Genomic DNA, 15,785 nt, shown 5'->3' with positions numbered 1-15,785 from the left:
GAGCTATATGCATACTGTGCTGTGAAAGCCGTCGTCTTAAATGAAATTTTCGACCGAATCATTGGTGGCAGTTGAGAGAAAGCATGTACAGTCACTGCCACTGTTAGAGGGAACATGGCACACGGTCCGCTCTCTTCGTGTCACCAAGCTGGCGCCGCGCGAACTATCGCGGCGCAAGCGCAATCGGCGCCAGAGGAAGATTTGGCCGCGCATGCGCTGATTGCACCGCAATACTGCGTATCGTGCCCGTCATGGTGCTCTGCGAGGCGTGGTCACCCGCTGCGTGTTCCCTCTTACTGTGGCTGCGGCTGTACAATAATGGTAGTCTTGGAGCGAATGTCATTTATGAAACTATTCTCACATGTTGGCGCAAGGCATCAGAGCTGAAGCAGAAGTGGCTACTGGTATTTTCAAAGAAGGTCTGATTTGGGCACGCGGCTGTGGTAGCAATATCGCGCACCACGAAAGGGTGACAGAGTCGGACTGTCTGTCTGTGTTGTGTTATGTGTTGTCTTCGACTCTCTTTTCTCTTTGTCTTTCGATCTCCCACCATCCTGTTACCGTACGTAGGGTAGCAAGCCGGATGTCCTATATGTGGTTAGCCTCCCTGCCTTGCATTCTCAACCATTTCTTCTCTCTCATTTCAATTTCACAAACGTCCGAGTGAAGCTCTACCAATTACAATGCATGCAGCGTCTATACAAATACTTTGTGTCGAGGTATGCCCATTCATGTTATTTACAATTCATTTCTCCACACCACAGTGAACCGCCAAGACGGTGCTAGGAGTACGATTGGTACCACATAGTGCACGGATAAATAAAGTCAAGAATATTTGTTGCTTACACGTGAGGAATTTAGAAGGGACAAAGGGGGAAACATGCACTAAATATATTCATGTTATTGTATTCATCACCCCACTGAATTCATAGGCCTGTATATTTCTGGCACGCTCTTCGGCAAGCCAGAGATTTTAGAAGCCGTCCACCTTTTTCCGAACCTACCATATGCTACTCTATATGCTTCGAAATTATGCGAAAGTAGGGTTTATTTATTTCACGCATTATTATTATTATTATTATTACTATTATTGTTATTATTATTAATTTCTTCACAACGCGGTACAGAGAATATGGGCAGAGAACAGGCTGACAATTGCCACCTGGAGGGGTATAATAATTACATGGCACAATGAAAAAAAAACAAGACAACCATATACTGCACGACTTTGCGTGAAGGCTGTCATATTTACTTTTATGAGGCAAGCGTTGGTGGCTGATCTTGCCTTTTGTTCCGGGTATACAACGTGATTAGAGAGAGGCCAGTTAAAGTAATGATAACGCCTTTCCCACACATTCATCCTTAAACCACCATTAATCTTTTTTTCTCAAATTGGGGAAAGCCAATTTTTATGTGATGCCTATGTCAGAATGACAGCCGACCATGGGCGTACTGCAAGCGTTTCTGACAGATCACACATGCAGTTTGTCATATTCTTTCACAATCACAACTGGATGGACAAAGAACTTCCTGTCTATAGGAGCTGATTCGTATGTGCATATAATACAATGCTGTCAATTGCAGCTGGATCACACAACCACCTGTTTACGAGAGTTGCAGCGCACAGATCAAGCTAAAAAATCTAACCGAAATAAGCAAACTTCAGACACACAGTGTGTGCACATGATGTCCAACGCGCACACAGAAAGCGAGAAAAGTGTCGATCGCGTTAAAATATTCACGTCACCGTTCTCATTTGTGGCCGCGCGGCAGGAAAAAAAAAAAAAAACAGTGCCCCGCTTGGAAAAGCTCGGGAGTTGTTAGCTTTCCCGCGGGAAAGGCGAAGCAGCATTAGGTGTACAGACAGCGCGAGATTTTTGTTTTCTCTTCCTCGTCCCGCTGGCTATGGAGCGTGTATGAATATGCAATCGCGGAGATTGCGGGAGGAAGCGTCAGAGCGTTCTTCCTCCGGGGCGCACCGCAGCAGACGCTTGGCTCCGCAGATTCATTCGCTGCTCGCAGAAGCCTTTCCTATAAGAAGCGCACATCAACCCGTACACGGTCTTAAGTTAAGAACAAGAGCCTATCAGAACACCCCTAGGCAGTAATGCGTGCAACTAGACGTCGAGTCGTTATAAACGGGCGCTCCTGTACTAACGCGCTCTCTGGGGCCTCCGGTAATGCGGGGCCGTATTGCCACACCTTGCGGCGGTGATTCCAGACGCAGCCGTAATAACGTCGTTCCATCAATCCGCTACGCGCCTCTCAGGCGCGCAGCCGTGCATGCATATAGGGTGTCGTGGTGAGGTGTCGTGACTCGTGTAAAGGATCATTGCTTATACGGGCAGCCCGCTCTCTCGTTCTTACCTCCGTAGCAAGCAATGCCACGTTCTGAAGAAGACATTGCGGTGCGGTTTTCTCGTCTCTCATCAAACATCACCCCTCTTCCCTCCCACGTGGAGCGAACTGGCGCGACGAGAAAGGGTATACGTGTGCCTATAGTCGTCTTGGGGCCGGGCGTTCTGCTTGGCTTCCATTGGGTACGCTTTGATCTTCTGACGGTAGTGCGTGTGACCCGGTTAGCGCGTGTTGATTCCGCTCATCTTTCTTCTCTCACAGATAAAGAAGTAAACGAAGAAGGAAATTGTGCACGCGTATTTATCTTCTATTTGGAACTGGTTGCTTTAAAGGAATGACACTGACGAGGTGTGTTTTCCGGAGTAAAGGAAGATGAACGAGGCGATGGTTGTTGCGAATGTTTTTTTTTTCTTTTTCAGGCAGCGCTGAGCTTTTCTACTGGGGCTTGATATATTTTTTCTCACGCTGAGATCCTTTTAATACGCCCGAGACGTTGTAAATCGAGACGTTTATGTCGGGTTGTTGGACGACTTGCAGCTGCGTGAACAGTGGTTGAGTGACGTGGTTTAGAACAGCGCAACTGTGGTTCATCCCTATCTCTCCAGTGCGAAGGACGGAAACGCAGATATATGTAAAATTGAACGCAGAATAATTAAAATATTGTCAGATAAGCAACAGTAGATTTGAATGTACTGCTAATAATAATAATAATAATAATAATAATAATAATAATAATAATAATAATATTAATATTAATAATAATAATAATAATAATAATAATGATAATAATAATTATGTTTTAACGTTACAAAAGCATCATATGATAATGCGAGACGCCCTAGTAGAGGGTTCCAGAAATTCGGACCACCTGAGGTTCTTTGACGTGCGCCTAAATCTAAGCACACGGGCCTCCAGCATTTTGCAGTTCCATCGAAAATTGGGCCTCAGCGGCAGGGATTCGATCCCATGACCTTCAGGTCAGCAGCCGAGTGCCTTAGCCACTAGACCACCGCGGCGGGTAACGCTTAGTGCTGTGAGAGTTTTCAGTGAGACACCGGTGTCCTTTCAAACCAGCCTCGCATATTCCCGCATGAACATTTCGAATCGAAAATCTGTTACATGTGCTACTACTAACTTTAGGGCTAGGATATTTTGTTCAGTGGTAATGACTGCGGTAACATGCAAACTTTGTCAGATTGCCTTTTTTATGAAAATGATCATTAGGTGCTTCAAATAACGCAAATGTACAGAGACGTTCCACACTGCGGTGAAGAATTTTTTGTCCTTGTTTTACGTGACCATGTCAGTCACAGGACAACTTTGTCTAAAGCATTTACGTTTGGTTAAAAACAACCGATTTTCCTTCCATCAAACGTAAAAGCTCTAGAGCTTATTAACTGTGCTCTAACGATGAATATTGTAACACACAACCTTTACCTTATTTTATTGCGCTACCATTATAAAAAAACTGAAGCACCTGATCCGTTTAGTAAAGAGAATTACAGTTAGTGCATCTACCTAGCGTTTCTTTCTATCTAGCGTTATAAATTATTCAATGTTTGATTTTCATATCGTTAGAAAGTACTTTGTTTACCTTTTTTATTGGTTCTTATTGCGCATGAGAGAAGAAAATCACTCCGTGTAGTCAATCTCCAGTGTTATACTTTATTCTGTTAGATGCGCTTATACATGCGAGATGCTGCTAAGATCTTTTATAAGGTGTAAGTGCCTCTAAATAAACTAATAAATAATTAAATAAATACAAATTTGCAGTTCTCACTTACAGCACGAATGAGGACGGTTTATATGTCACTTGAAAATCAGCGCAACGTTACCAGGCGGATGTTAATAATGCTATACATAACTTCCATGACATGATTATCATGTTTAGAGGTGTTATTTACCTTCATAGACTATTCACGTTACATTACACCAAGTTTGCCATATGTGGAACTAGCCAAACGGCCGCAAGCGCGCTATGAGCGTAGCAAGTAGTCATGTTTTATACTACCCGCCTTTTCTTATAATCATGTTTGGATGCATCATTTACCTTCCTCGTCCATTCGCGTTAGGTCATATCCAATTTGGTATATGTGAAGCTAGCGGAATGATTGTGAGCGCATCATGAGCGTAGCATATAGTCATGTTGTTACATGACACGCATATCATAATTTTCATGTTTGCACCAGTCGCATACCTTCCTCATTCATTCATGACACGTAATACCAAATTTGGCATATGAGAAGCTAGCGAAACGGCGCGAGCGCACCATGAGCGTGGCGTGTAGTCATGACTAATGACTCACATGACATGCATGTCATGATTTCCACGTTAGGGTCTGTCACTTCTGTTTGCCATGCAGTCATGCCATTCCATACCACTTGCGCAACATGCGATGTGAACGAAACCACCGCCAGAGCAGCAAGACCATGAAATGTGAATCTTGGCATTCATGACACACATGTCATGATAGTCACGGTATGACTAGTCAATTATGCTCATCATACAGTCATGTTATCGTCATACCAAATTTGATGTCAATACCATTAACAAAACGGCCAGGAGAGCTAAATGTTGTAGGGGGCTAGATAGATAGATAGATAGATAGATAGATAGATAGATAGATAGATAGATAGATAGATAGATAGATAGATAGATAGATAGATAGATAGATACGCTCAGTCACTGAAGTTCGCCAAAAAAGGTTTCGCAATTAAACTGCGAATGCCTCACGTCTTCGAACCTTGTGGGTCATTAAAGGGGCCCGGATTATCTATCTATCTATCTATCTATCTATCTATCTATCTATCTATCTATCTATCTATCTATCTATCTATCTATCTATCTATCTATCTATCTATCTATCTATCTATCTATCTATCTATCTATCTATCTATCTATCTATCTATCTATCTATCTATCTATCTATCTATCTATCTATCTATCTATCTATCTATCTATCTATCTATCTATCTATCTATCTATCTATCTATCTATCTATCTACCTATCTATCTATCTATCTATCTATCTATCTATCTATCTATCTATCTATCTATCTATCTATCTATCTATCTATCTATCTATCTATCTATCTATCTATCTATCTATCTATCTATCTATCTATCTATCTATCTATCTATCTATCTATCTATCTATCTATCTATCTATTTATCTGCCTGTGCCTGCCGGCCGGCCTGCCTGCCTGCCTGCCTGCCTAACTTAGGTTGGGCCAAAATCAATATGAGAGGGCAGGAGGGTTGGACGAATATGACTGCCGTGTCATTTAGTATCGAAAGTATCGAAAGTGCGGTCACTGCAACCGGGTTACCATCTCGAGACCTGCGGGTCCTCAGCCGAGTGTCTTAACCCCTAGACCACCATGGCAGGTGAAGTCAAAAAGTTAAGCACAGACAATTCTTCGCTGACTGCTACAGATGAAACCGATTAGCACAATGTGAAGGATGTGCCAAAATAAAGAACAATTATGCGGCATACTTGTATGGACATGGGCGAGCACTGGTTACAGAGCATGTGATGATTACTCCAAGATATCTTCAATAGATGGTGATGAAGTTCAGAAAATTTATCTTAATTCTATTGCGTGCCATCCCGACGTCGGTTCCTTTCCTTTACCGGTTCCTTTCATCGTGACTAAAGTATGGCTGACTAGCAATAAACACATTACTACCCAACTTGGGCACTGAAACTCAATGCGTCTTAATTTATTGTACATACATTTGCCGTAAAAGGAGCTGCGCGTGAAAATAAGTGTGAGTGCGCATCGCATTCATAGGCGTACTTCAATGAAGAACAAGTTAGAGCGTAGCAATTATAATAGGTGAGGTATTCCGACACTGCGTCATTTGAGTTTGCATGTGCTATCGCTTCCACACCCTATGGTTCACCGGTAGACTAAGCTATATTTGCGGTAAGACGGGCACTGAACTTTATTTTGAAGTGCACCTACGGTTACTTGGTTATCAGACAGTGTGTACAACGCGAGGGAAGAACTTGAGTCGGGTTCTATCTTAGTTTTACATGTACGAAACTACGCTTACTTTTAAATGTGCGACTCAGTGACTCATCTTGCTAAACTACTCCTATCGGAAATTGCAGTTGCTGTAATACTCCATAGTGACTTTCAAGAGAGCGAATGGCCGAAATTTTGAGTGCTACAAAAGAAATAAGGCCCGTATTCACAAACCTACCTTAGCCTTACCTCTTGTTTTCCTCAACTTCCTGTACTCTCTGCATGCGTTATAAAGACACAAAAATGGTAACAGGGCGAAAGATGAGGAAAAGACTGTTTTATGTATACTGGTACAACTTGTTTATTATGTGCAATAGAGGTTAAAAATCAATAAGGAAAGCTCGAAGAAAGTATGACATTGGTTTGTGAATACGGTCCTAAGTTTGTTAAACAGGTACACTTGAATGAAGGGTGAGTACAGCAATGCTGTAAAACGAGTGACTTATAGGACAAGGCGTAATAGCAGCTTAGTGCTCTGTCACGGGTCGTATAACGAAAAGTAGTAAATTTTTGGTTGAAGTGCAGAGCCGATTCGATAAGATCAACAGACTGGAGCAGAGTTACATGCACTTGCTTGTACGGCATGATGACCCCTCTTCACGGGGCATGTACTTAATACGTTGACACGGTCACAACGCTAATTCAAATCGTCGAAATATATAAAAGGCAATGGATCATAGCGCGTCGCGCCTCATAACTATGTAGGCGGCGCGGGATGAGCCACGTTGTATGAAAGCCCCGATAGATGCCGCCACTGCCACGCGATGCAGAAACTGCCGCTTCCTTATGAAACGCAGTTCAAGATCTCACTCCTCTCCCCGGGATTGGCTTCCAGTTTTGTCAAAGTTAACGTTTACTAGCCTTTTAAAGTCGTCGGCGCAAGTAGAGTTCAGCTTAGGCACAGGGTCTATTTAATAAGCATGTTTTCAACGAGTCGTTTTCATCGTTTTCAACGAGTCGCTCAGTGGCGTACCAACTCTTTTGCAGGGAGGGAGGGGGCATATTTATCTCACTCTCTCATTCGTCAGGTGATATGTGTGTGTGTGTGTGTGTGTGTGAACCTTCAAGAAAAATCATCACAGCGGCAATGTTGCCTATATTTCACTATGTTTTAACATAGCAGCGTGCAGCCAAGAGTGTCCACTATCGAAAGTGGGGGGGGGGGGGGGGAGGTCTCATCTCCCAGACTTCCCTCACTGAGAGGGCTAGCGCCTCCCTTGTCCCCCTCTCCCCCAGCTGATACGCCTATGGAGTCGCTCTACCTTATTTGTAGCCATAAAAAAACATTGCGTCGTGTATTACGTGTTATAGGCAGCTACTAGCGTGTTGAATTCTTTAGATTCTTTTTAAGCCAATGGCAGGCTCAGGTAGGTCTTCGCATTGCCTTTCTTCCTTTCTGTCGTTTAAGGCGAGAGCCTTAGATGGCTCAACAAACACGACATTCGGCCATAGGAGTTAACACGAAGGATGAAAAATATTATCATCATGTGATGACCCCACCACGCAGCGTCACAAGAGCCAAAACTTGTGACGTAATCACATAGCATCGCCCATTTGCCCAAGGTTGGCCGATCACGGAGGCCGTGCACTGCCAATTTAGGTGCAGAATAGCTAGCAGTGCCTGCGCCCTGTAGAAGGCAATGCAGAACAAGCTGAAGTGTACGGAGCTTTCAAGAAGGGGCGGCAAAAGATCAATACATCCATTAAAAAAAAAGTGTCAGATAGCTTTCGCCTGCATCCTAGTCTTCCGATATTTCTTTCTTTCTTTCTTTCTTTCTTTCTTTCTTTCTTTCTTTCTTTCTTTCTTTCTTTCTTTCTTTCTTTCTTTCTTTCTTTCTTTCTGTCTTTCTTTCTTTCTTTCTTTCTTTCTTTCTTTCTTTCTTTCTTTCTTTCTTTCTTTCTTTATTTATTTCTTTATTTATTTATATATTTCTTTTTTCGTTTCTTTCTTTTTTCTTTCTTTCTTTCTTTCTTTGTACCTGCGCCATCGGCTATAGCTTGGAGGGAAATAGAAGGCCTTTTCAGTAAAGACTGTATCGATACGCTCAACGTAGTCTGACAGGATCCAATGATCTGCGATGATAAAGAGAGAGAGAGAGAGAGAGAGAGAGAGAGAGAGAGAGAGAGAGCGGGTGGGAGGCTGGAGATAGGGTTTGTCGTCTGAGACAAGACAGGCATACCTGCTACTGCCTCGGGCACAGGTGTGACGGCGCGGTCGCAGAGCAGACACACAACCACACACTGCTGGTTCCAGGGTGCAACCGACGTACTGGAAGAATCGATGACCACCTCCTCTCTCTCGTCATACATGGAGCGAAACGCAAGGGAAAGGAGGCACACGCAATCGAAACACTAAATAATGAGGCACAAAACGAGAGATATTAGGGAGAGAGCAAGGGAGCCAGGCGAGACGACGATGCCCAGGGGCTGCGGCCAGCGGTGGTGTGGTCAGGGCTGAACCGTGCACTAGACTGAAAAACCACTCGTCGGAGCACACCGCTTGTACCTACAGCCAGAGGGCTGACAGTAACGTTTTACAACTAACGTTGCTAACGTTCGTCGGGGGCGTTGCGACCGCTCCAGCTCATGTTACCGTGGCAGGGGGGGGGGGGGGGAGGGGGCAATGGTGCTGTGGGTGTTTTTCGTGCGCAGTTTTTTTTATACAAAATGAACCGAAGTAAGGATAACCGAGGCGTTTGATTTATCTGTGGCGCAATCGTTTGAAACCAGCAGACATTGATAACGGAGGACACCACAGGGTAAACTATTTCGTTTCTTGAAATGAAATGTATAATATAATCAAGAGAAAATGCCATGTGCTCGTCAATTGAGCTCCACACCTTTCATAAACCGTTTGCATAAGTTATGTCAGGGTAACATTTTTCCTTTGAAAATTTATGTGTGTATGGGAAACGATTGTCACTGAACCGGCGGCCATTATTTTCACGCAGCAGCCGATAACCGTGGTCACCAGCAAGGATGACGTAAGTGAATTAAATAATAGGTAATTGAAAAACGTGCACCATAAACTTTGCCTTTTCTTTTCTTCTTACATGACACTTAGTGTATCTGTCAGAATGAACTAAGTACACCTCGTGTCAATGCTCGTGTCTCCGAAAAACGTGCTCTCCCATGAACTGATGGCTTTGTGTCCACCGCTATAATTTTCGATTAGCCATAAAGGCTTCTTGGCGTAAAAACTGCAATCAGACAGCGGAAGGTATTGTAGTTTTGCATCTACAGGATGCGGATGAGGGACTGTCTACTCTTTCGTGATTTATGTTAAGGTCAGTTGTATAGTTACGGCAATTGCCCTCACCCTGTAAAATTGAAGAAGAAGACACTCAAGGTGTGACTTAGAAGGTACCTATTGGTTTGATTGGTTTGCACAAAACAAAACAAAGCGAGGTTTTGACCAATTTCCCTTTCTTAGTTCGTTCAACTTAGAAGGAACACACTTAAGCTGGAGAACACTTTGGGTTAAAGGCTTTTCAGCTGAATACATTGCACTAAGCTGCTCGAGAAAGTTTATTGATGTGTTAACGTTTTCCTAACATTTACTTTGAGGTTCACTCATAACAGGGCGTTTTGAGTAACCAAAACACGGTGTCGTGAAGCCTGTTTTGTTCTTTCATTGTAATATGACGGCCGTCCTGATAATAGGGACATGACGACTGTGACACGTCGATGGTGGTTAGACAGCCGACAGATACGTAGTGGACAGCGAATCAATCTTGAAAAAAAGGCATCTTTTTCTTTACTACCTCTAGTATTAGACAGAAGAGTGAAAGACAGGTAGACTTTTTTTTAACAAAGATATTGATAATTGTGCTTGCTGTATCTGTCATTGGTTGGTAACAGCTTTATTGGCAGTCCGGCATAGCTTTCACCGACCGGGCTTTAGGTTTCCCGCGTAGGGCCGTCAAGACATCGCCTGGCCGCCGCCTCGTGGGCTTGCTGGATGGCCCCTGAGTTGGTCACCGAGGCTGGGACCGCACAGGGCAGCGGCCCACCGCGGCGGAATTGTTCCGGATCTAGCACGTTGCGGATTTTTGGCACAATCCCTTGGTCTGTCACATGCCATAGTTTGAAATAGTCAGAAGATACAGGTGTTAAAAAATGTAAACGTGAAATTCAAGAACTCTTCCCGATTCCCAGTTCACAAAATCAGCTGACCTCAATGGCCACTTTTATTATATAAGCATGGGATCGTGGTGGCAGTGCCTTCTGTCCTGTTTCTTCCTATTTTTAATTTTCTTCTATGTAGAATAGAAAACTGAGCACAAGTGTAGTTGACCTGTGTTACCTCTTCACAGTTTTCTCTCGAGCTAACTTACGTAATACATACAACACACGTCCTTTTTTAACCGTTATCCTGAGCTTAAAACGCATTGTGTGCAGGAGTTGTGTAATTTTCTTTAGTTCCCATGCTTATTTCGTTATCTTGCTGACGCGCTCTCAATTTCTTGTTTAACATTTTGTACGTTCCGTCACTTCTCGACGCCAAGTGTATGACGCAGCAGACCACATATTTGTTTTCATTATATCTCAATACGAGCTATCTCTTTTATTTTGTATCTTTTTTTCACTACCTATAGTCGTTTACAACCTGAGAGTAAATGGAAGCTCCACCTGCAACCGTAACTCTCCCACACCGAGAACATTTGCATAGGTGACTCATCAAGTAACGCTCGTTAATTTCTGTGACGTGAAGTTCCGTTAGCCAATTTATATCGGTTCGTTATACAGACATATGTTGATGGCGTTGGCTTCGGGCAAAAAAAACATCAACTGCTTGTGTAATTACTGCAATGATTTTGACATCCCTTTCTATAAAACGTAGTGTTTCAGTAAGGACGACAAACTTCAAAATATTTTTGCACATAGCATTTTTGTTAGCAGTGTAAAAGTACTTATGGTTGGGCGGAAACAACGTAACACTACTCAAGAACATATGAATGGCAGGTGAGCCATAGCTCTAGGGGTGGCGCTTGCGTTTATCCTTTGGTTGTAACCACATATAAAAATTAATTTTCTCCGCTCCTCGAAACCGAATCTTCTGCTTTCTTCTGAGATCTTGTTCTGCCAACTCATGAACGAGTGTTTCGAAGAGCGCAAGCCGCTGTGTTCGTGGTGAAGCGCCATGGCAGCCGTTGGTGACTCGACGAACGACTGCCGTTTTGACCCTTGGTCGTCTGGCGACACAGTACCCGGGGACGTTTTAGTGCCTGGGCGTGGTGAGGTGGATGTCGAGGGGGGAGGGTGGGAGCAGCTTTTCTACTTTCGCATCAGTGCCCCATGTTTCCTTTTTTTTTCCTTTCATACTTAGTGTCTCGCTGTCTATCGCGAGTACGTGCCCTCCCATGCGTAAACTATTCCATGAAAGACCAGATAAAAAATTAAATATTACCGTAAATAGAAAGAGATAAAAATGAGAAGGAAATGAAACGGCGAAATGGAGAGTGAAAGTTAAGCACAAGAGAGACGACCCCTACGTGTTTAGGGTACGGGAAACCTCCCTGCTGGGTGCTCTATTCCGCGTTTGCCGAGCCTGGGTACTTGTACATTTCAGGATCATTTCGCGAACGGACGACTGATGCGTTCGCTTTTATTCTTTTCATTGTTTCGTAAAGAATTATAGGCGTGGATCACAGAAAACATGCAAAGAGGTGGGTGCCGGCAATCAAATGCGCGCACAAAAAGAGACAAACGCATTGTCCAGTTCATCAGAAAAAATAGATAACAAAAGAAGAAACGCGACCCAGGTGTGAAGCAGAAATTGATTACCGGCAAGCAGACATCCACGATTTAGGTGTTAGATCGAAAAGCACGCATGCTCTGCGACTGAACCCATTCTGCTTGTAGATGTGAGCTGAGGGCGTATGGCGGCCGGCTACTCTCTGTTGGAGGAATTTGAAATTAGGCTGATTGTAAGCGAATTCGGGGATGACGTATGAATATATCGACATGACACACTTGACTATGAAGTTGTGCGCAAAGTACTAAACTACCGCTAGTTCCGCAGTACAACTGGGGAACATGAAACCTTAGTCACAGATTCCACAACAACACTGTATTCGTATGTTTAGAACGTCTAGTTGTGCTCAAAGGCATATTCATTTAGGCGAATACCTTAGATGCCTCGTCAAATGGGAAATTTAACAGCCGTCAGCAGACAACGCCCACTCAGGGGTCTTCACCAACCGCTGAAGACAAATATAAGATGACAAAGTCATAACTATGCTTCGTTCTCTCATTGATGCCATCCGGGAGATTTTGTTGGACATGAGGACAGCGTCTGCTCGAAGTGCTCTCATAGTACTGGACGCCTTAAGCCCAGTACTTGAATCGCTCGAGTAGAAATGCGGCTAACGATAACCGTCATTTCTAAGAGGTCAAGGAACCATCCGTCATTCAGTGCAACTTCAGTGGACTAAAATCGCGTCTTTTCGGACTTTCGCCAATTAGTTGGCGTCAACATGTTCCAAGTCACCAGCATTTGTGAACCCAACGCGTGTGCGAGCTCTCCTTTCTCTCATTCTTTCCATCTCTCAAACTCCCTCATCCCTATCCCCAGTGTAAGGATAGCATACCGGTTGCTCCAGACTGGTTAACATCCCTGCCTTTCCTTTCGCTCTTGTTCTTCTTCTTCGTTCTTAACAGCCACCGGTGACCGTCCTGAGGCGTGGGGGATTAGTATTGAAAAAAAAAAAAATTCATCATGAAATGACGTCACCATACGCCGTCATCAAGACGTCACAGACCACAGTTTTGTGATGTCAGCATGACGTGACAAACCCGGGTGTCACGTCGTGTGACGGAGTTCCACACGATGTCGTTGTAGCGCCCTCTTTTGGGTGGTGAAGAAAACCGGGGACTGCACAACCTCTAAGAGAATAAAATGGAGACAGTGCTTGGCAGTGGCACGTACGTGAAGCCATGACTCCTGTTCCGCGCTTTTTAAAATTAACTGAGAACGATGAGAAGATGGCTTTCACATTTGAGTTTTCTCTGGTGAATGCACAAATGACCCTGTGAGTGTGTATAAAAGAAGTGTGACCAAAAATAACCAGCAGTTGCACTTTCCTACGGCGACATTTCCGACTTGGCGGAAGCTAAAATCGCGCGCTTCACTAAGTCAATAAACTTCGATTAATTCTAACTTTACGTCAGGTGTACAAGTCGGGTTAGGTAAAATGAAACTTGAGCAAAAACTAAGAAGCAACAGAAAAATCATTTTACGTGAGGCCATAGAATTTAACAACTTTTTTTAAGCAGTGTTAACACCCCTGAACCATGCAAAATGCTCTTTCAGGAGAGTATCGCCGTTATTTAACACAAAAATGATAAAATACTATGAAAAAGCTCACACTCATTTTGGCATGACGCAGTACCTTCCCTTGTTACAGACTCCCATTCTCACAACACGAGGCTCACGCGAAATAAGTACACTTCAACGGCTTTGCTGTGAAAAGCACCTTTTCCGCATGAGCCGTTAGCTAGGCTCGACCACTGGAACATTGTTGACGACTTTCGAGCGCTAATAATGCTTTTTACAGATTTCAATTTACCCAATACCGTTCATTAAAAATGAGTAAGCGGAGCAGAAAAAAAAGGAAGTGGCATTTATAATTAACAAACTGCAGCGTCGCATACGACCACGTGAGTGACGCATTCCATAACCGGGAAGCGTTACGCTGTAATCTACTTAATGAAGTTAATTTCAAAGTGTACAAGAAAATAAATATGCAAGCGCGATAGATTATGGTCACGGAACACCTGTACCAGACACAGCCTCTCAACTACACTAATTTAAATAATTAATGTGGTGCTTTCAACGTCGCTTCATAAGTGTATTCCATTGCAAATTTGACCCAGAAGCTTCAGTTTATGGCTTCGGAGCCGAAAGAGTCGCTGTAGTACATTTTATCGAGAAAAGCTTGGAGGATGTTAGAGCTTCATCTTCATGACTACATCTAATAGCGTGCTCGTAATTGGCGCGCGTAACATTCGTCATACTAAACTGCCCTAAAATGGCTACTGCACGGGATGTTGCGAATTGCCCGCTCCGCCATAATTCATCATTCCGCGAATTAGCCAAGACCCGATACAAGTCCCTACACGCTCGCACGATTATGTTGCTGATGATAATGGTTAATTATGGTTGATCTATTTGCAATTAATGGGCTTTCAAAGCACCCTCTGTGAGAACAAACAGCGCTGAATGCTGCATGATAACTACATGCGCGTGCGTGTGAATATGAAAGGGTCGTCATACGCCACACTGTATTTCGAGTTGTACGTTAGGCACATACCGGGCCATTAGAGCGCCAATTTCATGTGTACAAGTTAGCGGGCATACGTAGACAGTATATTTGAACACGTACGGGGCCCCGTGAGGCTGCTGGTGGTGTGTGACACTGGTCTGAATTAGCGTGCCTGTTCCTATAAGGGGGCTATTATAATGAGCTGAACAGTTCCGTAAACGCAGATTGTAAAAAAAAAAACAAAAAAACGAATGTACGACACCTGATGACCCTGGAGTTTTATTGGTGATAATAGGAATAGGGTCACATCATAGCGTTCCGCATGACCTGTATTAGAGACTGTGATCATCTCATCACGTTACTCGGGGCATCGAGCAAGTTCCGCGTATAACAAGTTTTCCCATCGTGGTACGCTTACACGGAACGACAATAACGTAGCGTTACTGGTACGATGTACTACCGACGCAGATGAAATATCGTAATCATTTAACGCATTTGGCAGCTCACTATAACATGTTTCAAGCTGCGTCTCGTGAGGTGAACTTAGTCAAGCTTGTCATCATTGCCAGTGCAAGGAGTATTTCGTTCTTTAGGGACAGAATTAGAGTGTTGCTGTCTTGGTCTTTAGTACATCTACGGTGTTTGTTAGTTTTGCACTTTTTGAGCACGAATGAATGCATGAATGAATGAATGAATGAACGAACTGTTTTTTGCATGGTCACAGGGCGCGCAGCAACATCCATGCTCAGCCGTGCAGCATACCCGCTGGTGCTGGCGCTGCCTATCGGTGCGGGACCTGCTGCTGCTACTGTGTTCATTCGCCATGCTGTCTGTGTACATGAGCTACCGGCTCACCAGCCTGCATCTGCAGAACAACCCGCAGGATGCCGCGTCGGGTGAGTGAACAATGACGTAGCACTTCCTCACTATACGGGTGCTATCTTGGGGAGAATACATTTAAACGATGAAACACCAAAAGCCTGAAGAGCTGGGCAAGGACGAATGAACTGTCAGTCCTTGCAAAGTATGTAACGTGACATGATTGCAGCCTCTTGTTTCCAAGTGACAGTTTAACAGCCCCACGTACAGTGTTTCGAGGGAAATTCTCAAACGATCACTAAAGATCCTT

The 15,785-nt window shown here is 43.8% G+C and overlaps 1 protein-coding gene across 1 annotated transcript in view; it reads left to right on the top strand.

Annotated features, from left to right (window-relative positions):
- LOC142817849 (cadherin-like and PC-esterase domain-containing protein 1) overlaps positions 1-15,785 on the top strand; it is a 226,033-nt gene that overhangs the window by 86,734 nt on the left and 123,514 nt on the right. The window contains exon 3 of the mRNA XM_075895727.1: positions 15,381-15,552. Coding sequence (XP_075751842.1) covers positions 15,381-15,552 — 172 coding nt within the window. The remainder of the gene's footprint in view (positions 1-15,380; positions 15,553-15,785) is intronic.

This window comes from Rhipicephalus microplus, chromosome 5 (assembly GCF_043290135.1).
Source record: "Rhipicephalus microplus isolate Deutch F79 chromosome 5, USDA_Rmic, whole genome shotgun sequence".
Taxonomy (NCBI): domain Eukaryota; kingdom Metazoa; phylum Arthropoda; class Arachnida; order Ixodida; family Ixodidae; genus Rhipicephalus; species Rhipicephalus microplus.
The sequence above is the reverse complement of the archived record's forward strand: the minus strand, read 5'-3'. Positions and strand labels throughout refer to the sequence as shown.